This window comes from Colletotrichum higginsianum, chromosome 6, assembly GCF_001672515.1.
Source record: "Colletotrichum higginsianum IMI 349063 chromosome 6, whole genome shotgun sequence".
Taxonomy (NCBI): domain Eukaryota; kingdom Fungi; phylum Ascomycota; class Sordariomycetes; order Glomerellales; family Glomerellaceae; genus Colletotrichum; species Colletotrichum higginsianum.
The window spans coordinates 2,026,492-2,051,489 of NC_030959.1; the positions used below are offsets into that span (position 1 = coordinate 2,026,492).

The 24,998-nt window shown below is 55.7% G+C and overlaps 5 protein-coding genes across 5 annotated transcripts; 2 read left to right on the plus strand and 3 right to left on the minus strand.

Annotated features, from left to right (window-relative positions):
• Positions 1 to 7,016: 7,016 nt before the first annotated feature.
• On the plus strand, positions 7,017 to 7,310 carry CH63R_09013 (uncharacterized protein; the record flags this gene model as incomplete). The annotated part of the gene is made up of 1 exon (XM_018303987.1): positions 7,017 to 7,310. One exon carries the CDS (start codon positions 7,017 to 7,019, stop codon positions 7,308 to 7,310), a length of 294 nt encoding a protein of 97 aa, XP_018156010.1.
• A 2,082-nt stretch (positions 7,311 to 9,392) lies between these two features.
• CH63R_09014 (uncharacterized protein) lies at positions 9,393 to 10,460 on the minus strand (the record flags this gene model as incomplete). The annotated part of the gene is made up of 3 exons (XM_018303988.1): positions 9,393 to 9,697; positions 9,748 to 10,217; positions 10,297 to 10,460. The coding sequence occupies 3 exons, from the start codon at positions 10,458 to 10,460 to the stop codon at positions 9,393 to 9,395; spliced, it is 939 nt and encodes a 312-aa protein (XP_018156011.1).
• Positions 10,461 to 11,144: 684 nt separating this feature from the next.
• Positions 11,145 to 12,069, plus strand: CH63R_09015 (BRCA1 C Terminus domain-containing protein; the record flags this gene model as incomplete). The annotated part of the gene is made up of 2 exons (XM_018303989.1): positions 11,145 to 11,869; positions 11,925 to 12,069. 2 exons carry the CDS (start codon positions 11,145 to 11,147, stop codon positions 12,067 to 12,069), a joined length of 870 nt encoding a protein of 289 aa, XP_018156012.1.
• A 1,827-nt stretch (positions 12,070 to 13,896) lies between these two features.
• On the minus strand, positions 13,897 to 16,178 carry CH63R_09016 (AMP-binding enzyme; the record flags this gene model as incomplete). Its single annotated transcript, XM_018303990.1, has 4 exons — positions 13,897 to 14,339; positions 14,406 to 15,147; positions 15,203 to 15,732; positions 15,797 to 16,178. 4 exons carry the CDS (start codon positions 16,176 to 16,178, stop codon positions 13,897 to 13,899), a joined length of 2,097 nt encoding a protein of 698 aa, XP_018156013.1.
• Positions 16,179 to 19,840: 3,662 nt separating this feature from the next.
• CH63R_09017 (Mmc protein) lies at positions 19,841 to 20,485 on the minus strand (the record flags this gene model as incomplete). Its single annotated transcript, XM_018303991.1, has 3 exons — positions 19,841 to 20,030; positions 20,086 to 20,168; positions 20,333 to 20,485. The coding sequence occupies 3 exons, from the start codon at positions 20,483 to 20,485 to the stop codon at positions 19,841 to 19,843; spliced, it is 426 nt and encodes a 141-aa protein (XP_018156014.1).
• Between the last annotated feature and the right edge of the window lie 4,513 nt (positions 20,486 to 24,998).

Genomic DNA, 24,998 nt, shown 5'->3' on the forward strand with positions numbered 1-24,998 from the left:
GGTTTGTCTGTCAGAGCGCCGAAGTGAATGAGACTGATGGTCAGAGGGCCGAAAATGTCGCCAGTGTCGGCTGAGAAACCCAGCCATTGAGAGATCTGGTGCACCATCTTCCCAAACTTGGAGGCTTGACAGCGTGGCCACCCGATTTCTTGGCCGATCCAGACTGGTTGGAAGTGCCGGCGGTGGCAGCGGCCTTGGTATGCCCAAGGTGTCACCCAAAAGGATCAGCGAACAGCGCCATTTCACCAAGTCGTCTCCGTCAGAACAGCACAACTGGGCCCGTTGGCCCGTTTGTGTCTCACAGGCACATGTCCAGACGTTGCCAATGGGCCATGGCCGTTTGAGACTCGACCTAGGGCCCTTTGTTTCCTTCCCCTCCCGGCTTTGTCTGTCTTGGCTGGTTGGACAGCTCACTAAAAGGGACGCCCGACGGCAGCCGCCGCGGCAGTCGCCGCGTGCTTGCCGCGGTGGTATGGTGACATCCATTCATTCATACAGACTCGCACAGGCGCTCCATCATCCAACGAGCTACCGCATGCCTATCCCCCCACCCGTTTTTCGAAACCAAAATCTAAAAAATAAATTAAAAATGGATTGGATGGCTATCAAACAAAGATTCGCTAAACAAGCAAATGTCGATTGTCTTTGTCGAGTCAATGCGTCGAGAATGAACGTCCAGGGCCGTACGCCCAACTTCATCCACCCCCTCGCTTCCGACGCAAAGGACAGTCAACTGGTCTTTTGCCGTTACGGATGATTGCTCTTACGGTCTCTATCACACGTAACTACATCCAATTGCACGATTGGAAACCGTTACAGGTGTTGATGGATATATCCGACAAACTTGAAGCCGGCAGGATCCAGAGATGCTGTAGGCACACAGCAGATCGGGAGAGCGCCTAGTGACAAGATGGGGCAGCGGTAGCGGTCTTCGTAGGGGAGCATTTTCGAGAAGGTTCAAACATAAGCTTCAGCTTCTCACTTCGATCGAACCCAAAGCACCGAAATAAGCTGCGACCCGATGTTGTCAGTATCGGCTGAATTTCGAGATGGCATACGCAGTAGCCATCCGTCACCCAATTCTTCAGACCGCTCGGGGAAGCGACACCCCAGATAGAATTACGGTATCACCTGGGAGAGGTCGAACGTTTCTGCGATGTTGTTCATTACGTCCTGATGACGAAGTCCGTCCGAGACTTCGAGTTCGATGGTTGTACAGCCTGGTGTCCGACTCTGTTGTTGGTTTGGCATTGAGAAGACACGCTTCTACAGGCAAGCTGCAATGGGGAATAACCCGGCGCTGTCAACCATACCTATGCCATTTCGTAGATGCAGCAGCGCAGCCGGGGCGGATACCACCAGCAACCTTATGTACGGCGGCACAGTATCCGCAAAGATGGCATGGCATCCAGCAGCAGGCAGCCCCGGTTCCCACGTCGTCGTCGTCGTCGTCGTCGTCGTCCAGACCCTGCAGACATCTTAAAATCTTGGGCTGCCAAAGGTGGTAGATTCAACAGGGGTTAGGGTGTGATGCTGATGCTGGCTTGGGCACTTGCATGACCCAGCTGCAAGGCGGCTAAGCAGCTCTAAAACATGGCCAATGAGTGGTCCCGGCTCGTCATCAAGGAGGGAGGGGTGCGTTTCAGTGCCCGCCTTCCCCCCTCCCCCCCCTCCCTCCCCATCAGCAACTGTTTTTAGCTCGTACCCAGGATACATCGGTTCCAGCTGCAGAGCGACCTTGGTAGTATGGAACGCACTTGGGAAGATGCCTCTAGGAGTATCCGTACCTACATACCAACTGTAACGAAGGTACGTGGGTAGACAACCCAGGCAAACACAACGGGAACTCTTAAGATCGCCATGTAAAGGTTCTTGCTGACGGGGGGTTTTTTTTTTCCCACCCCGTCAACTCCGAACGACAACTCAAGGACCTTTGACAACGGGTCGAACCCGCTCGCCCGTCCCCTGCTAAAGGAGTGATCTATACCGGAAGCCGAGTAAAGGTAATTACGTCTACATCAACGATAAAAACACTTCGTCGGCGGCAACTGGCTTTCACAAATCGAAAAGAAAAAGAAAGGATAATCGGAATATCCACATCGCTTCTCCACCGGCTGTTATGATTTACTGTGTACGAGCCACTTGCCACTTTAGAACCTAGAATACCTCCCCAATGTCAGTCAGTATTGGCGGAAAGACTGCATCCTTCGCTAGCCACCTTAGCCCACCCGTCAATTATTCCACTGCAGGGGGTACTGGGTACGTACTGCATGCTCAACCTTCCACTCGTCGACCTTTGCTGCGCTCTCTGGCTCCCTGTCCTTCCATCGCCGGCGAGAAATAACTTCGTTCCCATGTACTGTGCCAGTAGCACACACACACACACACGTTGTCTTTCTGTCTTCTTCCCGAGGCCCTGAAAGTAGTTTTGATCAAGTATTGAAACGGCAGCGAAAAGGTGTCGTGCCAGGAACAGAAGTAATGCGCTCAGGGTCCGGCATGCATACAAGTTAGGAAGAGTCGACAAAAGCTATGTAGCCGGGTTTGCCAACCCTCCCCCCCGGGCAGGAGCTTGCAGCATACTTGGCGCTTTAGCTCATCAGGCTCGCGCCATCTTCGATGACTGACCGGGGATGATGGCACAGTTCCTGCAATCAGGCGAATCAGAGCAAACCACGTCGTCGGCTACCACACCATAAAACAACACAATTGAATCTTCCAACCATCACGCCTACAGCCACGCAGCAAAGCTGTCTGCTACGTCTCGGGACTCTTCACCCAAATTTGTCGACGTGTCTGCCAGTGAGATTCACTCACAACATGTCCAGCCGGTTTTGCTGAAGTCGCTCCGTGTGTCCTGTTCGACAATGTTCTGGGAACCTTTTGCCCGGCTCAGCTGCCGGCTGGAGCCTAGGTCCGTACGGATCTGTCACTAGCAACTCATCCGATGCCTGTGCCCACAACAACAGCTTGGCTCACCTACCAGCTTTACCGAATTGGCCCTTTTGGTTGATGTCCAGTTTCCCTTCGCGGAGAACTACGTTTCCCTGCCGGCAGGAAGTTCCTTGAAGAGAGAAGACGACCTCATGCAAAGCCGTAGTTCACAGGCCGTCCCTTACCGCTGTCATTTGCCAATGGACATGCATGAGCGGACCGTTTTCCGCTGTACATGAGAAGCACGAGGAGTTCCTCCCGCAGCCGTGGGCTACTGAGTACCCTTGTATACACAGTAGTAGGTCAAATGAGCGTGGCGTAGGGTGATGAAGTCTGACAATGAGCGACCGTCCCGTCCCAATGGGTAATTCCACGTCGACGTCGTCGACGACGCTGGCTCTAGCCGCCCAATGGGAACGTGGCCGGGGGGGCTAGGAACTGCAACTATTCGTACCTACCCTACCTGCCTACAGGTCTGCGCGACATGACATGGATAGATGGCTGCTAGCGGTCAGGTCTTGTCAGCCACTCAAGGGTCGAGACAAACGACTCACACGAGACTGGGGTAATCTCCCGACAGAAGCCTCGACCGGGACGCAGTGCACCGGCGGCGGCGGCAGCAGCAGCAGCAGCAGCAGCTCTTGTTGCGAGGTTGATGGTGGCCTTTCTAGAACGAGCCTCAACTGTACACGCCGACTTGTCTAGTGCAATAAGCGGCAACGTGTACCAGAACCAGTGTGCTAGCTGTCTTAGACGCTACAAGTGCCAGTTTTACCTTCCGTGATTGGTATTCGTACATATTTCTTCGACACAAGGAGCAAAGCTTTGGAGATGGCCGAGACAAGTTGGGGTTTGCATCAGATACAGGTGTATGGCACTGGTTTGGCGAAGACACGAGCGATGATGTCGTCTCTCGACAACGTGGCGTTGAGGCGCCTCGGGCGAGGTTGGCAGAGGTGATATCGGCTTCACTGATTGGGTTTAGCACTCTCTTCACCGCTACTCCTGTGGTCTGTTTACAGCGACACCCTCTCCTCTTCTCTCCCCGGCCTCACCCACACGCTGGCTCTTGCGTTCTACCGGGATCTGGACGTGGTAATAACGACACACTCAGCAGCCAGCGGGGGGGGGATAGTGGCCCAGGCCTGAGTCTCCGGAGGGGCCACACACATCCATCCATCATCGCTTGCTTCTTCGCCATACGTAGACGAGCCACTAGCTCTATGCCTGAAAGAGATGGCTTGCTGACCCCCCACTTGGGAACCGCGATGCGCTGGCAGGGCTACCTTGCCCACTCTCCTCTAGCCAGCCGCTCTTGCTGAACGTTCAGAGAGTCTTTGCCTGCAGTTTTCACGTGGAGGCGAATAGCACACGATACGATGGCGGAGGAGGAAAGTGAGAGGGAGGAGGGGGGGGGGGGGGGGGGGGGGGGGGGGGGGGTCTTGAGCACCGCGATGAGCCAACCCTCCCCTCACTCTTGTCTTACCTTTTTCTACCCCCGCCGGGTATCCTGTATCTCCATCAGTCCATCTTTCAGTTTGCCCTTGTCCAGTTCAAGCCTTCTTTTACACACACACACACACACACACACACACACACACAAGAGCAAACCCCATCCTGGGAAATCGCGCAACCGCACGCCCATGCCGAGATTTGAACTTCTTCTTTGGCCCGGTCGGTCTGCTCTCCAACTTCGATGAGCCAAACGGGGGGGGGGGGGGGGGGGGCGTAGGATTGGAGAACTGCCAACGCCGCAAGACATGGGGCGAGCGGATGACAGCGGAGGCCGCGGCGGTGATCGGTCTGTTCCAGCCACGGCTTTTTCAATCCTTCTTCCTCACACACCGGCTCTCTCACCCCCTCTTTCTCTCCGTCACAGTTCCTTCGAGTCCCCTCGAGCAATTGCTCCTCTTCGTCTTGTCTCGTGTCAACTCTTCGCCCCCCTTGTTGCGTTGCACAAAGCCATCGGATCATCAGTCACTTCAGTTCATTTGTTTCGGCAAGCCGCCGTCCCCTTTCCCTTGTCATTGATTCCCTATAATTTCAATCCAGTGGAGATTGAGGTGAGACATTTTGACGAAAGACGTCGCTGCATCGAGGGAACAATTCGCTGTTGGTGCCCCCCCCCGGTTACCTATCTTGACTTGACGACCGCCCGTTAGATGTCTTTGATGACACGCGTGGTGGTTGGTGGCCGCCCACTTTCCAGATGAGGCTCTGGCAAAGCCTTGGGCTTTGCTAGGACAAGAGGGGAGGGGGGGTTCGTCTGGCCATCGTCATCGTATCGTGATGACATCGAGCCCGCATTTCAGCCGCAGCAGTGTCCACACATGTCCTGGTCTTGTCCTGACTCTGCTTGTGCACCGCAAGACACGGACCGGTAGGCAGGGAGGTAAAATGGGTACGAATAGAGAGAGGTAGGCAGCCCCACGATCCAACGACAGAGGGTCAGCACGGTTGTGTTCTAGCTAGTACGACTCCGTGTTGCTACCGCTGCCGCTCTCACGATACCGCTTGGCCGCCAACCAACCTAATCTGGGATCATGGCCCAACCCCTCCCTCCCCATTCTCCCGCCCGCGTATCCGTCTTGTGCATGTGTCGGGATAGCTGCGTGCGTCCCGTAGCCTCGCATGTGTGTGCTGGAAGAGATCTGATGAGAATCTACATGTCCTACATTAGTGCTCCCCCCCCCCTCCTTACATCAGCACCAGCGGCAGCGGCAGTAGCTAGCTGGTACTCTCACGCGGGAGCCCTGACCCTAGCCTGATTGCCCTGTCTTTAGGCTGCATTGTTGCGTTATTGTGCGGAGAGCTGCGCTGCGCCTGGGATGAGCATATGTCTGCGTGCGTGCGTGCGTGTATCTGTATATGTGTGTATTGGTTTGCTTGCTTGCTTGGCTTGGTCTCAATTGGCCTCGCTTTCACTCTCTCACTAACACACACACACACACTCTCTCTCTCTCTCTCTCTCTCTCTCTCTCTTTCTAACTAACTGACCTGACCTCGCTTGTTTGCTTGCTTGCTTGCTTGCTGGCTTGCTGGGCCCGTCTCGTTTGCTTCGCAGCTCGCATTGCCGCCCCCCTTGAGGAATCCATTTCTACAGCCGCATGAAGCAGATAGCGTGCGTCAGGTGCGTGTACCACCGTCGCACAAGGTCAAGTCACAGAGGTAGCAAAAAAATCATAACAATATTAATAAAAGATTGGAAGGGGGAGGGGGGGGGGAGGGGGGGAGCACCGTCCTTATGTTATCTTGAATCACACAGGGTAGGTATCTACAATGATGTGAAGAGCAAAGGGTTGTCGTGGTGTCGTTGGCGGGAGCAACTCCCGCGGCACGCATACACATCAGCTCCCCCTCCTCTTTTTTCCCTCTCTATTTCGAATCTTATTCCAACCAAGCCCCTCCCTTTTATCTTTGGCGTACTTCGACCAGGCAAGCCGCTGCTGCCGGCTTTGCTTGTCGCAAGAATGCTGAGTTGTCGTTGAACCAGAACAGGTCGTCCAGGCAGATGGTCCCCCTCCCCCTCATTCACATTCACCTTCACACCCCAGCTGGCCGCCAAGTTTGCCATCGCCGCTCTGCTCCCGCCGGACCTCTTCCCCGGCGTAAAGACGAGGTTGACCCTCTCTGGCAGCCTGCACTGAAGTCCTTTGCTGCACGCGCAGCAGCAGCGGGCGGGTGATGGGCGGGACGGACGCCTCGCTTGTTGAGCCTGCGTTGCATTCGCAAACCCAGTCCCATTTTTATTGCCCCTTCCTTCTCTCGCTCTCCCTCTCTTCCATCCATCCACACTGCCTGCCTGGAGACTGGGGGGGGGCGGACGAGGACGCCGCTGTCGTCGGTCAATGTGCTGGAGGTTGGTTGGTGGCATTCTCACACTCGCTCACTCAACCCACCCCTCCCCCCCATGCGCCCGTGAAGTGTCCGTGGGCAGATGCGCGCTGTCGCCGCCGCCGCGTCTCGGGTGGTAACATGTCAGATTGGCAAGCGCTAGCTTGTTGTGGACGTGGATGGGTATGGGCGGGGGGAGCAGGGAGGGATAAATTCGAGATCCAAGAGACACCCGTACGTGCAGAAAGATGCCGCAGTACGACGAGACCTGTGTTTTCGTTGCGGGTTTGATGAGCCCGGGCAGAGAGTTCTCCTGGAGAGGGCTAGAGCGGCGGCGAAATCGCGAAATCGCGAGATACCCCTCCCAGCTCCGCCACCGCTACGACGGGGAGGTGGACTTTGCCGCCGCCGCCGCCGCCGCAGCAGCAGCAGAAGCCGCAAGCCACTATCCGTACATCATTGCATTTGCTAAGCCAAAGACCTCGATGGCGGGAACGTCTGTCACCCATGTATCGTCGACCGAAAGGGGACGGCGAGATTGAGGTCTTTCTGTAGGAACCGACGTCCGCCGGCGTTGGCGTACAGGCCCAATCACCGCGTACCGGATGCAAGTATGCTTCGCATATGTGCCCTTTAATGCTAGTGTATGTATTTCCGTACTGGCACGAGTATCATGCAAGGCAAGTCGATGCACCACCAACAGTAGCAGCAGCTTCGGTGCCTTTGGGTACGGCACCTAGAGACGCTGCGAAACTTGTTCATATGTCGTCGTCCGTTGTTGGACTGCTGCCCCCCCATTTGTAGCGCACGAGGTCGAGGCTTTATTCTCTTCTCTCTCCTCGCGTACTCTCTGCTTCCACCGCTGAGGAATCAGGCAGGGAGGGAAGGGGGGGAAGAGAGAGAGAGAGCGAGCAGCGTCATCAGTAAACCTCGGCTGCAGTATGACTTCTGGTAGCCGCCCACGCTCCTAGCGGTGCCGTGCACAGTCTTTGCGCCGGGGTACGTATTCAGTCCGACGATGCGGCCTTTCTGTCCTGTTTTCCCCAAAGGAGGATGATGAGAGGGGGGGGGGGGGTGAGGGTACATCCATCTCTCACTCACTTGGTCTGTCGGTTTTCCTCCTCTCGAACCGATCCCGAATTTTAGCTCCCGAGGCGAGACACACAACCTTTCTGTCTGGGACACGACCGGCGTGAGCCAGGATGGTGGAATGATGATAAGTATGACAACAATATTGGCGATGCGATGTTCGAGGGGTTGGAGTGGTCGGTTCTGGCCAGCCCTCCTTGACATGTCCCACGCAACCTGAGAATCCCCGCTCGTCGCGTCCTCTTATCACGACCTGGTCGGCCGCTGCGCGAAGTGGATGCCAGACGTAAACAAACCAGTACCAGCTTGGCTGGCCCAGGCCGGTCAAGCCAGGCAGCTCTTTCGCTCTGTCCGTCCACGCGGGAGAGGAGGGGGTGAGGGTCGATCGCCTACGATGTACATACATGCGCGCGTTCGGGTATGCATGCTGCTCCAACATGGGGTGGCGGCGGCGACGGATCGCAGAGGAGCCCTGAAACCTCGCCCATCGGGCAAGTCAGGCCTCACGAAGCCACGGGGACCCTAGAGGAGACGGAGCAAGTGTCGAAAGATGGCTCTTGCGCACCTGGGCAGCAGGCGGGCGAAATGTTACTCTGTCCGCACTCAAGAGGGATCGCCTTGGCTACGTATCTTGGTAACTGTACAGGTATCCATAGTCTGTCAGGGTCGGGGTCGAGTGCAAGTGACATGGAACCTCGCTCGCTGGAGCCGAGATTCCTTCCTTTACCTTTTCTGTCATATCAAGCTCAACACTGGATGAATCGTCGAGTCGGGATAGAACTTGGAAGCTTGAAACCGGCCGCCCCTCCCTCCTCCGTGGCCCCTGCACTCATGCTCGTGTCCCTGATTACAATATCACATGAGTGAGGGGAAGGAACTGGGAGTTTGGGGCCTCGCCGGCGTGAGGTTAAGTTTCCGAGGACCTCTTCGGAGTGTCTTGCCTTGCTTGGAAACGGCTGCCCCCGGAACCCTGTCTTGTCTTACCTTGCCTTGCCTTTATTCCGGTCGGACTGACGAAATTGCGAGTTGGATTCCTTCTCCATCATGGTTGTCCAAGGCAGGATTGCATAGCGGGAGTTTAGTGACTTGTGCAGCAAAGCGTTGAAGAATGCGGCGCGCGCAGCGCGCAGAACATGCAAGCCTCGGTCTCTTGCCGATGTCGGCTTTCTTTTTCCGGGACGATTTGTCGTCTTGTCATTTCTCAGAGTTTTCAGTAACTGGCATGTCGGTGGTTTGATGTATGGGCGGCAGGGCAGAAGTACGATGTACATCACATCGATGCCCCCCCTTCTTCCCCGGGGTCCCTCCTTCACCTCCAGCCCTGTTCTATGGAAGCTAGCCGCGAAATTGCGGCGGGAATGGAAGAGGCTCGGAAAGTAGGTTTGGTAGGTAGCGCGGAGGGCAGCGGTGCAGCGGGCATCGTGCATGAACTCCTGGTACGGCATGATAAGGATGGATGGAATGTGTTATACATGTGACGGAGCACCGCCTGCTGGTTGCGTTTTCCAGGGTTGACCTGGGGAGGATCGGGGAAATTAAATAACTCCCTCCCCAGAACGGCGAAGGGAAAGTTTCATGAACAAGGAAGCCTGCATTTCCTGGAAGCAGCGGGCGGACATGCAGGGCCAAACAAGTGCAGTGGTCTGGGAAGGGGCGAAGATGGCAGACATGGGAGTCCCCGAGTCCGCCCAGTGTGCCAGACCAGGACCGGGGCGGGCAATGTGATCCATTCGTTTGGTGTTTCCAGCCTCCCGCCGCGCGGCAGGTTTGGCGATGCAAGTCAATTCGTCTTCCGAAGCTAGGTGCTCCTTTCCTTGGGGGAGGGAGCTCGGATACCAAGCTTTTCTTCAACTTTCCGTTACCTCTCTGGCACGCCGGCGCTGTACGAACCTTCTCCCTCACCCTCCATGGTGTAAGTAAGCTTCGGCCGATGGGGGGGTCGTGTTGTGCATGACTGGCAGCGTCTGTGGGAGATGCCACCGCGGACGATGTCGGGCGCCGATTGGGTGACGTTGATGCGCCAAAGGACCCGAGTGCCGAAGAGACGATCAAGAGAGCAAAAAGTATGTTTCCTTGGTTGGTGTGTGCACCACAAGTCCGGACGCGGAAACGATCGATTGGGGTTGTCTGGTGGTGGGCGGAGGGGAAAACCTTCTGTTGAGTCGGACGGAGGGGTGGGGGGAGGGGCGTAAAAAGGAGCGGCATACGACGATACGAAGCAGTAAGTGAGGATGATGGCCGTAACAGGACGAAGGGCCTGAGATTCGCACCCGCATTTGCTGAGACCTGCCAGACCCGCGGACTGCCAAAGCAGAGGCAGGAAAGGGTGGTTGGACCCTTTCTTTCGATTACCCCAAGGTCTGTCCATCTTCAAAGCCCCGGTTCACATTGACAGTTCAGGTTCCCATTCCGTGGGCTCGTGTGTGGTGTACGGCGTACCTGTACGGTGGATAGGTAGAGGGTGTGACCGGTCCGGTGTTTGGGCCTGATGTCGGGACCTGCAGGAGATTGAGAGGTTGGAGGTGAGTTGAAAGGTCCCCTGAGGTCGAAGCGTTTGATCTCGCGACAAGAAGGTTCCAGGTGACTTTGACGTGCACATGCATTTTTTTGGGAATGACGGCATCCGGTTGCGGACCGAAGTTGTTGTTGTTGCTGCTGCTGCTGCTGCTGCTGCTGCTGCTCTACTGTGAGACGTCACACAGCGACTCAGACTGGCCATCTTCCACAGTCGGATAAACTTCAACTTACTCAAGAAGATTTCGTCGGGTACGCTGCCCTCCATGCTTTACCTTCGCGAGGTGAGACGGAGACGCGTAGTATGTGGTAGCTGCTCATGAAGCAGCGAAGCAAAGAGTTCACAGACAGCTCGGTGAGAGAATGTGTTTGGATGCAAGGTGGGAGCCGGGTGTTTCTTAGTCATTCACAGAGTCATGTGACTGCGCGATAGGTACGTGCCTGGGTGATGAGGATGATGCGCTCGACTTCTCTAGTTTGCGACGCCGCGTGGTTCGCGTTTCGCTAGTGACAGGCAAACGTTCACCCCTTTGTTTTCCCGTAGAGACATCAAAGGTGGAAAAAAAAGAATCCTATAATAAAAAAAACTTCCCATTCAGAAATGGCCTGCCGTTTTTACACCCACCACATAGGTTTGATCAGCACTTCGAGCACATGAACCTGCATCGTAGCACCATTTCTGCACAAGTTGCTCGACACATCCCAGCAAGAGGCAGAAGAAGAAGAAGAAGAAAAACCCAGTCACGGGGGTTACGGTCCAGAGCCTAACAGACATGCCGCTGCCGGAGAAGTCCCGCGTCCCGCCTGCGGCGAAGCCCCGCTTCAGTAACAACTTCGATCCCTACAACTCCAACGCCACCGGCCACCAGCGTCCAGAAAACACCCCGGGCGCGACGACGGGATGGCGGACCAGCCGGGCCCGTAAGCTCTCGGAGCAGTTCGCCAGCGGGAACTCGGGTGGCATTCGCATGAGCGACACCTATGGCGCTGGCAGCGAGGACTTTGACGAGAGACTGAAGATGGTCGTTCCCAAGGACGTGAAGGCGAGGGCGAAGATGAGCGTCGCCGATATGCTCGCTCGACCGGGGCTGATGAAGAGCGGCTCCTCCATCTCCGAGGCGGGGTCACTGGCATCCAATACATCTGCTACAGGTGGAAACCCCAAAATGAGTGACGAGGAGATACTCGAGGCTCGCCGGAGGGAGGACGAGGAGAAAGCGGCGAAGAAGGCCGTCGGCCGGGGTTTGTTCGACGGCGTCACGGTCTACGTCAACGGGAGTACACACCCCACCATCTCCGATCACAGATTGAAGCGCGTGCTGGTCGAGAACGGCGCGCGGGTGTCCATCCACCTCGGCCGGAGGCAGGTCACGCACGTCATTGTCGGGAGACCGGCAGGCATAGGGTCCGGGGCTGGCGGAGGGCTCGCGGGCGGTAAGCTGGAAAAGGAAGTCCGCAAGATCGGCGGGTGTGCCGTGAAATATGTCGGCGTTGAGTGGTCAGTTCCCTCCGTTTCCTTTTCTCGAAAGCGCTCTCGCTAACGTCCCGTCTAGGATTATGGAGAGCCTGAAGGCGGGGATCAGGCTGCCAGAAGCGCGGTTTTCACCCCTCAAAATTGCCCGGGAAGGCCAAAGGAGCATCTATGGCATGTATGGGAGCCGGTCCATCAAGGCGCCTTCCACGGAGTTGGCAAGTTAAGCAGCCTCCTGTCCAGGATGTTTAAAATGTACGACGACTCTCTAGAGACCGCCTCTATGAGAGGCTCTTTTTTTGATGGAAAGTGTCGGGAATGGGACTGGGGGGCGCAACGACAACCAGGCACGGAGTACGGGCATATGGCGGTTCAGCATACGACGCATTGGTTGGGAGTCATTCGTGTTTTGGGTCGCGTTCTTGAATTACAACATACCCGTAAATTCTCGTCCCGCGACGAACAGACCAGCCTCCGTCGTCGATTTGCCTTGTGACACATCTGGCGCAGAATCTCTGTGGCGATAATCCCACTCACCTCCTTGCCCGACGACCACCAAAGAGTAGCAAGTCACCTTGCCTCCCACTCCACGCCTCGGCCTTGGACAAGAGGGCTACACGCCGGACGGCTCATTGGCAAACATGGTACGACGACGCGACTCGGTACGGGTGTTGCGGGTGTTGCGGGTGTTTGGTATCCCCAGCCCTCGTCCTTTCTGTCACGGCTACAGACTGGCACGCGTTATTAGGACCCATACCGAAAGTCCTCGCACAGGGCCACAACGACGAGGGACCGAGGGGCGGGAGGCGCGGCCCAATGGATCGTGAACGAGAGGAAGGTAATACAGTACGGAACCTGTCGAATTGTCACGAGGCCCTGCGGGCGCGTGTTGCGTGCGGTGACGGTTTTGTGTCGCACAATGAATCTTGCTGGCGGATATCTCTCGTATCTGGGATGCACCATTTGGAGACCTCGTTCGATCAGGCTCTTGCATCATAACCGAAAAGATGTTGAAGATGGTCTCCTTGGATAGGCGGCTGCCCCTGGCGCTGACAGGATACCTTGGAATACACGAGGGCCTATTTGTGTCCCCCGAATAAGAAATTTTTGCAAAGGACCCTGACGGAATGGACTGGTCCCTATGCCAAAGAAGACGGACTGGGGGAACGGATGGTCTTCTGGCCATCTGCGATTTTCTGTACTCTTGCTTCCAGACCCTTGTTACCATCCCGTCCATGAAATACAAACTTGTAGCTGGATGGTCGAGTGATGTGAAGAAGACCCGACGATTTCATGTAACAATATGCAGTAGAAAGTATGGATTGCGGTTTTAATCACGCCGTGAAAATGGTTCTGATGAGCCTGCTTGAGGTAGGGGAGTTACATTTCCTACTGGCGTCGCTGGGCAAGCGCCTTTTGCGGGTTGTGCTACACGCTTTCAAGAATGGAATCCTTTTGAGATGGGTGTGTCTGGTGTTTCATTACCATTGATCTCAAGGCACTACTTCTGTGGTGATGGCCACCCTTCATGTGATGGAGGCAGTTCATACTCTAAGAAGCCATCGAACTGTCGATGGCGTGCAAAAAGGATAGGGTCCAAGTTGCCTACCCAAGAGGCATGGTCGCAAGGCATGCTTCCTGTGGATTAGCAGAGCTTCATCGTGGATGGAAACCATTGTTTCCCTGTTGCAATTGCTTCGTCTCCATATAGCCAAACCCAATACTGTCGTCCTCTTGAAATGCTTTTTTGATCACCATGTTCTTCTGAGCCTCCCTTCATCGTCGTTGTGTCGTTGCTTCCTCCACCCAGCTATCCAGCTCGGCTGTAAATTAATGGAACAGATCCAATACCAAAACAGACCAATGCAAACGATATTCTCCTAATTCGTTGAACCAATGACGGTAACGGAACTACAACTGTCCCAAGACAGTACTATTTCAAACATTGACTCAAAAGCATGGGAGAGAACGTAGTAAGCGTGCCAAGGCACAATATCAATGTCTCTGCCGGTTGCTACCGTCGCTATGCATTTATGTACGGGCTTTGAGCCCATTTACAGCTTCGCCCTAGCCTCCGTACTCTTATGCTCGTTCCCCCTAACCTCCCAATACTCCTTCACCTTGGCCTTTGCGACCTCCACCGCCCCGGCGTCCTCGACTGTGCTAGGCACCTGCACCTCCTTGTCGAAGTCGCCGTGCACCGCGTTCTCCAGCAGCTCTCTCAGGACGCGCCGCAGCGTCTTGCCGCTCCGCGTCTTGGGGATCATCCCCTTCCCCTGGACGAGCCCGCCCAGCGTCGCAATGGCGCCGACCTGCGATCGCACGAGCGCGTTGACCTCGTCGGCGATCTTCGTGTCGGGCACTGCCGAGGCCGGGTGCTCAGGCGTCGACAGCGTGATGAAGGCGAATGGCACCTGGCCCTTGAGCGCGTCGGGGATGCCCACCACGCAGGCCTCGGCGACGAGGGGATGCGAGGTTATGGCCTGTTCGAGGCCACCTGCGGGGTTTTAGCATCGGGAGTACTTCAAGCTGAGGGCTTCAAGGGAAAGGACGGTTGACTCACCGCTCGAGAGCCGATGGGCGCTGACGTTCAGGACGTCGTCGTTGCGGGACATGACATTGACGTAGCCCTCGGCGTCGATATAGCCCGCGTCCCCAGTGTCAAGCCACTTTCCGTCAAAACGCTTCAGGTATCCTTTATAAAACCGCTCTTCGTCCCGCCACAGCGTCCTGAACGCCGTAGGAGCGAGGGGTAGTCCCAGTACGATGTTGCCCATTGTGCCCCTGGAAACCTCGTTGCCGTCGTCGTCCACGATCCGTACGTCGAACCCGGGCATGCCTTTGCCGGCACTGCCCGGCTTGATCTTGGGGGGAGGGTGGTCCCGAACATCCGTCCCCCGGTCTTTGCCGGCGTGCGGTACCAGAGCCCTCCCGGTGATGGGTGAGCCCGCCTCCGTCGACCACCAGTTGTCCACGACGTGGGCGTCGGTGGCGCAGTAGTTTTCGAGAAGCTCCTGATACATGGTGATGATGGCCGGCTCGGAACGCTCGCCGGCGAGGAAAAGCGCATTGAGCGTTCTGAGGCCACCCCTTTCTCCGGCCTGCCTGAAGAACTTATTCTCGGGATCGTCGCGCTTGATGGCTCTCAGGGCCGTGGGGGCCGTGAACATGGTGTTGACCTTGTACTCCTCCACAACGCGCCAAAAAGCCGAGGCGTCCGGGGTCCCCACCGGTTTGCCTTCGTAGAGAACGGTGGCGGCGCCCGTTAACAAGGGGGCATATGCGATATAGCTGTGACCGACAACCTGTGCCACTGTCAGAGATAGCCCATATGCATAAACGACTTTTGCAGCAACATACCCAGCCAATATCGGACGCTGTGAAGGACACACACCCAGGGCCGTGAATGTTGAAGAGATAACTAATGGAAAGGTGCAAGCCCACGGCGTGCCCGGCAGCATCCCTCAACACCCCCTTGGGCGACCCTGTCGTCCCCGAGGTGTGGATGATGTAGATCGGATCTGTCGACTTGACCGGCACGCAGTCAGCCCTGACGCCCCTCGCGCGGCAGCTATTAACGATGCTCTGCCAGTTCCGCTCGCCGTCGTTCCTCCGGATGGGGTGCCAGCGCACCTGCTCGCGCTGCCAGACGATGACCTTGTCGGGCTTGTGCGTGGAGATGCGGCAGGCCTCCTCGACGAGGGGCTTGTAGCTCATGGGCGGCTTGTTGCCGTCGATGCCGCACGAGGCTGTCAGGATGGCCACGGGCTGGGAGGCTTCTATGCGCTGGGCGAGGGCGTTGGGGGCGAAACCACCAAAGACCACGGCGTGGATGGCGCCCAGACGGCCGGCGGCGAGGATTCCAATTAACGCCGCGGGGATCATTGGCACTGGGTCGTGTGTGAGCCTGTCTCGAAGCTTATCTCGTATTGTTCTGACGAGGATGAGACTTACTGTAAACCAAAACGACGTCGCCTTTCTTTACGCCTTCCTCCCGCAGCGCTCCGGCAAGCACCTCAACCTCGTCAAGTAGCTGTTTGTACGTAATTGTCTGTTTTGTGTTGGTAACGGGGCTGTCGTAGAAGATCGCCGGGGCATCGCCTTTGCCGTCGTGGACGTGGCGGTCGACGCAGTTGAAGCAGGTCGAGATCTCGCCGTCCGGGAACCATTCCCATGTGTCGTGTGTGATGCCGCCCTTGAGCGTCTTTTTGGAGACTTTCAATGCGGACGAGGGTTTCTTGTGCCAGTGCAGATGCTCGGCCTGGTGGGCCCAGAACCCCTCGGGGTCCTCGAGGGAACGGCGCAGGACCTCGTCTTGAGGGTGTAAGTCGCCCATCGCAGAAGCGGTGCAATGACTTTGCTGGATAAAACAAATTGCAAATGAGGTTGTGAGACAACGAGGGTACAATCAAGGCCGGCACGCGATGGATATATTTCACACGAGGACACCACCAACACGAAAGTCTGGGACCAGTAAAATGTCGGTCTCGGGTCTTTGAATTGGGCGGCTGGAAGAATGTCTTGAAGTCGAAACAAAAGTTGGGATACAAGACATGGACATCGGTGTGCAGCTGCTTGCTGACTATGGACGGTTGGGGTCGATGACCATGGGGGATGGATGAGGAGGTTTCCCCGCATTCCGTTGACCCGGGGCAAAGGGACCGGCCGTCATTGCCGACCACCACAACATCGACAGCCGAACTTGGCTTCTTTAAATCGGTTGCCACACGGATATGGATTTGTTCCCAACGGCATTTTTTCTTGAAAACATTTCTCGGCTGCGGGGATGGGATAGGAAATGCGTTCCTACTAGGCGAATGTGCGAGGCGCTTTCATGAAGTGACCGGATGGAGTGTGCATACGACAGTTGGCGAAACCCATCATTTGCAATTTTACGAACAAAATACTCGTGAACCCCAAAAGCACTACCAAATTCCACGTGCCTGTCGTTACTGGCTTTCGAACCCAGCATGTGAGGGTCTATTATCGACTCAGTCATGATATCGACGATGAAGCGATACTGATTTTACCCCATAGATCCAGACCCAAGTCATCATCCCGCGATCGCGGTCCCCACTACGGCTCCCCGCAAGACCCATACACTCTGCAGCCCCCCCGCCTCCCCAGAGGAGCTTCGGTGAGGCAGGACGTGAGAGCATGGTTGGCCTGAAAAATGACTCGGCTCTCCGCAACCAGCCTGCCGTCTAATCCTGGACAAAAGAAACCCCGACGGTGGTGAAAGAGCATCGGATGTCGCTACGGGTGTTGATGCCCTCTGAACTACCATGCTATTGCTTGGAGAGCCAAGGGACTCGCAAACGGACTCCATGGCCCCTGACCAGCTCGTTGCCCGACTGATTGCGCGACAAGCCAGACGCAAGGGACAGAAAAGAAAGGTCTAGAAGCCCAGCAAGAAGAAGAAGAAGAAAGCTCAGCCAAGCAAGGGTCTTCGAGGACGATGTATCACACACTCAGCGCCCGGCTCTGTCGGCTGTCGACGAGACAGACGTAGGAGAAGGGAAGGGGTGCCCAGTCTGCCAGAGTTCAGTCATCATGCAGACACCGGTCCAGGCAAAGACTATGCCTGTGCCTGTGCCTGTTTGCCCAGGGAAGACCCCAGGACACAGATGCATCTGAACGTTCCGTGTTCCCCTCGACCCTGTATGCTCTTGACATTCGTGGAAATCCTGTCAATGGCGATCGGCATAGAAAAACCCAGAGGGGTTGTTAATCTCGCTTGGATCCATCTCGTATCTTGTTGCGGTTTTTTGTTGTTGTTGTTGTTGTTGTTGCATCGGGGTCTTTCTTATCTCTTATGCGCATATACGTGTAGTGTTGTATCCGTACCCGTCGTGAGAGTGAGTGCAGACGAACGGGTACTGGAATACCTTTTGGGGAAAAAAAGGAAACTCTCTTCGGATCATCCCATATCATCGTAGCCACTGAACAATACCCTTGTTTGCCATCCTTTGGAATGCGGACAATGCCACAGATTACTGTCCATGAAAATCTGGGAACCAATCAGTTCACCCCCCCTATCAAACACAGGACGGAATAAGAGCAAACGCGGTCTGGCCCGAAAATTGCTCAGCAGTGGTCCACACTCACAAGACACAAACCCACGGCAACAGCGCGGCGCACGCCCAAGCGCTGTAGGATGCAGGTACGGCGCACGAGGACAAAGGGAAAAGGGGACCTGTAAGCATTGGACGGTCGGTTCCCCTGGAAGAAAAAAACCGGGCCCCACGCCACACCCACCTGCAACCACCACCCTCCTTTTCAGGAACCAGTAAACAAAACAACCTTAATCAAGGCGATGCAACGACATCTCAGCTCATCTCCAGGCTTCGTCCACCCCTACCGTCACTCATCCTTGGGTAAGGCGATTGGCGTGACGTGTCTGACTCTCTTGCATGCCCCTCCCCCGAGGAATGCGGCACGGCAAGACGGCCGTCAGTCGCCCCTCAAAAACGCATCCATACAACACTCGTTCCTACGAGCCTTCCAAGAAGGGCGCCCAGCGCAAGCGAAATGAAGCCGCGAACTCATCCCCCCCATCGCTCTCACCCACTCTCTCTCCCACTCTCAGTCACTGCTATTCCACTACCCACCCGTACGGACACACAGCCCGTGTTCATCTTCCGCCCGGCGCTCAGGTTTAGACCATTCATCCGGTTTTCTTCTTTCCTGCCCCCACCAAACTTATTTTTGTACACGATTTCCCCAGTGTTAGCGCAAATGGAACTTCCCCCCGAGGGACCGAGTGTGGGTGATTACCAAAGCACGGGACGCAACGTCGAGAGTGACGCAGATGGCGCTTCTTCCTCAAACGGGCCCGCCGTGGAAAATTGGGCCATTGGTGTCTCGCCCCCCTCCTCCAATATTGGCGAACGCGCGAGGATGACATGGCGCTCAGTCTCAATGGAGAAACTTTGTTTTGTCAAATGCTCAGTAGTAGGAAGTTTCAGCATGAACCGTGGCAGGCGTTGAACACCTGCGACGACGAATCCGTAATCATGGCGGTCGACGCAGCCCCCATCCGGCCGGCGTCTCCGCTTCCTCAGAAAGGTCGCGGACTACGACATCTGCAAAGTATAGCCCCGGAGTTGACAGTGGTAAGGGGAAATCGTCATCTTCACGCATATCACGTTGAACAGAGAGTTTTGGTTGCTGGACCAAAACCGGTCTCTCGGCAATGTTGCCATATCCCAGAGTGCTTCTACGGAAAGACATTGGAGGTGTGACAAAGGACCATAAAAACATTCAGCAAGTTTGCTCGTCTCCCCCGAAAGAGCCAGGGCTCAGGATGCTCGCCCGCAACGTCAACCTAATCGACATGAAGAGAATGTGCACAAGGACAGATGGTAGAATCTTTGGTTGTGACGGGCGAACATTCACAGAAGCAAAAGCGTGCGCGCTTCAATCGGGAGAAGAATATAAGTGAAATTGGGACTTTGTCAACAAGTAATCTGCCGTGAGGGGGAACAAATACAACAGAATAACCTATCATGGTCGCATTATATTCCCGTTAAGCCCCCCGAGAAAAAAAAGTGGTATATACCGCCGCACGGGGAAATGCTCCTCGTGGGCGATGGACGGAGTACCGTAGCCAAGAACCGTTTGTAGGGCCTGTAAAGCAAGTACATGAAGTTGCAATATCGACAGGGTTGTGTGAGCTGCGATGGCTTGGCCATGCCTCAAGGGAGGCACTCCATGGCGCCATGCAGGCAAGAAAATGTACCAGGTATTCTTCCGTGGGCGCGTCGCTTCGCTCCGTCGTTTTTGGTCCTCCCAAGCTCAGTCTGAGGAGATACTTCACTCCCCAAACTCCCGTCCGTAGCATCAACGAAAAAAAAAACCCCCATCCACCCAGTTGGTTGGATGTTTCACAAGCGCGCTCCAGTCATAAGGTGTCGTAGGCTCCCACGAATCACGAGATTATCGTATGCCCAAGATCGCAGGGGGAGACGTGGATGGCGGGACGTGAAAATGGTTGATTTAGAGAACGAAAGCAGCGAGACCGAGGACACCGGCCAAGCCGGCACCGGAGAGGGCGGCGGCCTTGCCGGCACCGGCGGTGGGGACCGAGATGGGCTTGGTGGGAGTGATAGCGGCGGTGCCGGCAATGGTGGTCTTGCTGACAGGGGGGGTGGCGACGGGGAGAGTGGCGTTCTTGGTGGGGTGAACGCTATCGTCATGGTTAGCTGGTGACACATTGCGAAGCGGATATAGACAAAGCGAACCAGTTGTCGCACTTGACCACAGAGGAGGTGATGATGGGCTTGGTGACGGTGCAAGGGCAGTCGGTGATGGTCAGGGTGGTGGCCTGGAATGTGTTAGCTGATCGATCTGGTTGTTGTCGGTACCGACGAGTGCCGAGGACGGTCGTTCAGGCAGTCTCGAGACCATGTACGCCAGGGGCCCCGAGACTTTGCCCAAAAAAAAACTCTAGAAAACTGTCCGTCTGTCCGTCTTCAGGGATCGACATACCGAGGTGATGGTGTAGGTCTTGTCAGCGTGGGTGATGACAGTGGGACCAGGGCAGTAGGTGGTGTACGAAGAGACGACCTCAGTAACGTAGGTGACGTTCTTGTGGGCCATGGCGCCGGCGGCGAGGACAAGGGCAGCAGCGGAGAACTTCATTTTGACGGTTTGGAGGGTGTTTGGTTATTAAGACTCGAGAGAGTTGTGGTTGCGAGTTGACGATTAGCTGGGTTGGGGTTAACGAATGAAAGCGACTAAAAAGTCTGGGTCGGTAATGAGTGAGTGAGTGTGGGTGAGGAGAGGGAGGGAAACAACAGGTGGAAGGGGCCGGAGGAAATGGATTTATATACAGAGATGGACGCAACACGACATGGGGACTGGGATGGACGGTGGACTCTCTATCCGCAGACTCAGGGCGTTAGTGCCGACTTGTGGGCGTGCCACTTTGCCTTGCAGTAATGGATGGGACGGTTCAGGGACGGTACCTTTGCCCAGGACGGGTGGAGCATCACATCTCCTGGGCCTGGAGATGAGAAGAGGAGCTGGACCGGGAAGGCGAAGAGAGCACACGCCGCCTTTCTCTCCCCCGTACCCTTGGTCCCCTGCTAAGATGGGCGCTATTCATGGCTGGACAGGCGCCGCGACTTTTTATTCTCTCTTGCATTTCACGAACCGGCTTATTTTACTTTGGACCATTCAGAAGCAAGGCATCCGAGCGAGGGTTGGTGGCCCGAGGGGGGGAGGGGGGTCGAACATGGAAAGAAGACCATTGTGAGTGTGGTGTGCGAACAGACGGGAAAGGGGGGTGGGCGGTTGACCACTCTTCTCCTTGTCGGCTTCTCTTCGCTGGTGGCTTTGCCAGTTGAAAATCGGATTGGCTTGGGGGCCGACTGAACACACTAAGTGTGTGGCACCCCCCCCCTTGGCCAAAGCAATGTGGTGGTCGTTGTGTGTCTCCTGGATGCGTGGTTGCGCAGATAGCGAAAAGAAAAAACCAGGAAAGAAGCTGAAAAGACTGGCTGGAAGCTAGGCAGTCGATAGGGAGGCATGTACTCTGTACCCTGCTCGGAACTACCAAGTCGTGGATACGGGATGGAATCAGGGGGTAGTGAAAGCGGATGTAGGATATGCACAGAAAGGGGAGAATCCTTGGAGGAGCGAGAATTGAGGTGTGAGAATCATTTAACCGTCAACCCCACTAAAGACAGACTGACCACTCAGAATTGCATCTTGATGAGCACGACGGAACAGACCAGAACTTCTCACTGGCTAACAACTACTAGTAGGTACCGAACCAGGAAGCACTTGCTTTGCCCGATCGTCCGTTGATCGCCTGGGTTTTTGCTTTCTGCCCGTATTCGAGAACACCCTTTCCAGCAGCTCCTTGCGTTGAGAAACCGCGTCCTCGTTGTCAGTGGAGGCCCCATTCCCATTGGGTCGTCCCAAATCTGCAGGGAGTTCGGGCGAGCGAGATGAGATGACTCGAGCCCACTCGCAGAAACAGACACACTAGGAGGTATCCATCCGTAGGCTTGAGTAATTTTGGCGGGTCGGTCATCAGCCAGTCGTCAAGCACAAGAGCTGCCAACCGATGCACACGTACGCAACGCTTTTCCTGACATGTCCAATGGTCCAATATCACTGGCCACCTGTTTCTGGGCAGATGTGCCTGCTGCAAGGCGGGGTTTGTTTGCTTGACGTGCAGCCGTGATCCGAGAATCCAGACCGCTCTCGGTGGGTCACCCTTTTCATTCGTGTCGTCCTACGGATATGGCAGAGGGACGCGCCAGGCTCGCAGAGAGATGCGCCATCGTCAGTGTGATTGCAGCTGTGCCCGCAGACGTTTTGCCGCCGCCGCCGGGGCGGGTGCTGACGGCTGACGCTTGACTGACCTGCGTCATGAGCATGAGCATGAGCATGAGCAGCATACAACCCAGGAACTACACCTGGCACTAATGCAGGTACTATGCAGCGTTGCCGTCGACACATAGCAGCACTGGAGGCGGAGACGGATGAGCTGGGGAGCTGTGTGCTGTTCCAGCTCAAATCGCGAGGTTTCCTGGCGGTGACAAAAATAAATAGACCGGGACCACTGCTAGTCAGTAATAGCATGTCTCTGGTAGAGATCACCTCGTGGCTGCTGGGAAGAAGTTATCGAAAGCCAAGACTTGTGTCTTGGCCCCGATGGAGCACAGGTCGACGCCGGTTATTAGGCTCGCGATCCAGTTGGTCAGGCTCAGGCGGCAGTGACAAGCCACTACCACCATGAGCTTTGTCCGTTCACTTCGAGTGAAACCGTTGGAAAGACTATCGTGCCGGTGCTATGCCGCGCCAGCGAGGTGGCAGGGCTGATGCTCGTGGTGTTTCTCACTCCCACTTCCGCTTCCAAGCCTTGCTGTGTGCACGGGGATAGACGAGGGGTAGCATAGTTGCCGTTGCAGCTGTGTTGTCATTACGAACACATTGTGCAGCAGTTGATAGGTGAGCGTGGGACGAAGAGGGGGAAGAAGGGAGATCAAACTGGAGATGCTGGGGAACGGTGTAAGGCCGAGGGTACGTAGTGACAGGGTAATTTCAGGGGAAATTGGACTTGTAAGAGTTGTGGTTGGCTATGCAGTGGAAGCGCTGGTGGAGAAGCTGCCCTTTCGAGAGCGGGAACAACGGCTGCTCTTGCAAGTTGCACCAAGGAAAAGAAAAAGGTACAGGCATACATGGCCGGGTGCGGGTTGGCCTCGCCGTCAACGAAGCGGGAATATTATGCCGCAGCCGAGTCAGGGTCAGGGGCGCGACCTGAGCTTTCAATGTCGGAAAGTGGATACAGTACTCACGGATCTAGGTACCGACGGAGAGTGTTCGAATACTGCCTTTTCGCGAATGTGTTTTACGGGTGAACGTGCCCGCCTATCAGCCGCGCTTCTTTCTCAGTCGCGCATTTAATCATGCCCGTTTTAGTCAAGTTTATAACAGTTGCATCCATTGCAGGAATATAGATTTCGGTTCAAAGAGTCTGACGGACTCGTCTGACGCACGAGGAAACCAAGTTTCCCGTATTCCACCACCAGCGGAGCGAGACATGTTGGAGACGCTTGCCGAGAGACCAGAACTTTCCCACGGAAGAAAACAAATCCCCCAAGCAAAAGTTGCCGAACGACTCCGCCCCTGAGAAACGGTGTTTTAATTAGATACTGTTCGTCCGAGAACCACGCGGTAAGATGCAAACGCTGGACCGATTGCCTCGCATCTGGTCCTGCCCTGAGGCAAGGAGAAACGTCAGGTCGGAGGTCTCACCCTTATCCGCCCTAGGCTAGTGGGCCAGGGCACCATCAAGCACGATCCTCATGTCTTTTGTCTTCGTTTTGCATATGCCAGAGTTCCCATCAGCGCAGGGAAGTAGAGTGGTCGAACGGCTCCCCGAGGCCCCCGGGGCCCCGGCACCACCGTCGTCGCAGCTCCAAACTCCCTTGTCGTCCAAGACAACTCCAAGACTGCTCGCTGGGTCCTGATACTATTCTAGAGCTCTGGTATCCCGTTGTTTGAGTTGACGCCATTGCGCTCAGCGGAGACGAAAGGCGGAGAACATAATACAGTGATCGCTCGGAGGAAATCAAGTTTGATCAACCGGGGTCGTCGTCTGTTGTCGTATCGAGATCTGGTGCCAAGTTGTAGAGTGTTGCATCAGCGCGCTGCCTGTCCACGGACCTCGAACGACGTCGGTAGTCAACAGAATCTCAACATCAGCCAACATCGACGTCTTGCGCAAGACCTTACCTTCCGCTCCGAACATCATAGTTTGGGCCCCGAAGTGATTCCCCCCTCCCGTTACGGCAGTGGCTGCTTCTGTGCGGGCTCAATGCATTTGTCTCCCATCCGCCATCTCCCGGTCGTGGGAGCAAAGGAGTTCGACGAAGCATCTGACATCCCATATAACTGCAGCTTTCCCGATGTCGTCCGTATCCTCTGGCGCAGCCATGATGACAAGACACAACCAAGGCACTGACCATTGGCAATGGTTCGGCTAGAACCACTATTGGAGTCGATACCCGGTTCGGCCGGCTATCTTGGGCTCTTGGGATTCGGGAGGCGGCGGCAGCTCCGCACTTAGCCCCCTCGCAGGGCTCGGCCTGCTTTGGATTTCCAAGCCGTTTGTTACTGTAGATGCATTCGAGCGAATTCAGTTCTTCCGGAATCACGAGCCCGGAAGCGCCAATGACCAAAATGGGCACTTTCACCGTCGACGACCCAGAATGCAATGGTGAGTCGCTTGCCCCGGTTACTTGTAGTGATGTTCAGTGCGGTGGTGGTGTGGTGGCCTGTGCAATAATACCTGGGTACCTACCTAGGTAGTGGAAGTGGCCTGGCTCGTCCGGGGTGCAGCCTGCAGCACCTGCACCACACACACCTACGGGCGGGCCATCATCTAATTTCCACAAAAACACAGCCCTCTGGATAATATCTCAGATAGGGCCTTTGACTGGCTGCCACCCCTCATCCCCGTTATCCTTCTCCTCTTCCATCAGCTTGCATACGGGATACCTAGGATGGGTGAGATAAGATTGTACCTGCATCTTGCAGCTTACTTTGCAGTTTCCTTCTACCTTGCGGCCCTCATGAATCAATCATCCCGAACCAGCTTGTCTGCTAGGCATAGAAATTCGACTGAGACCACCCTTTT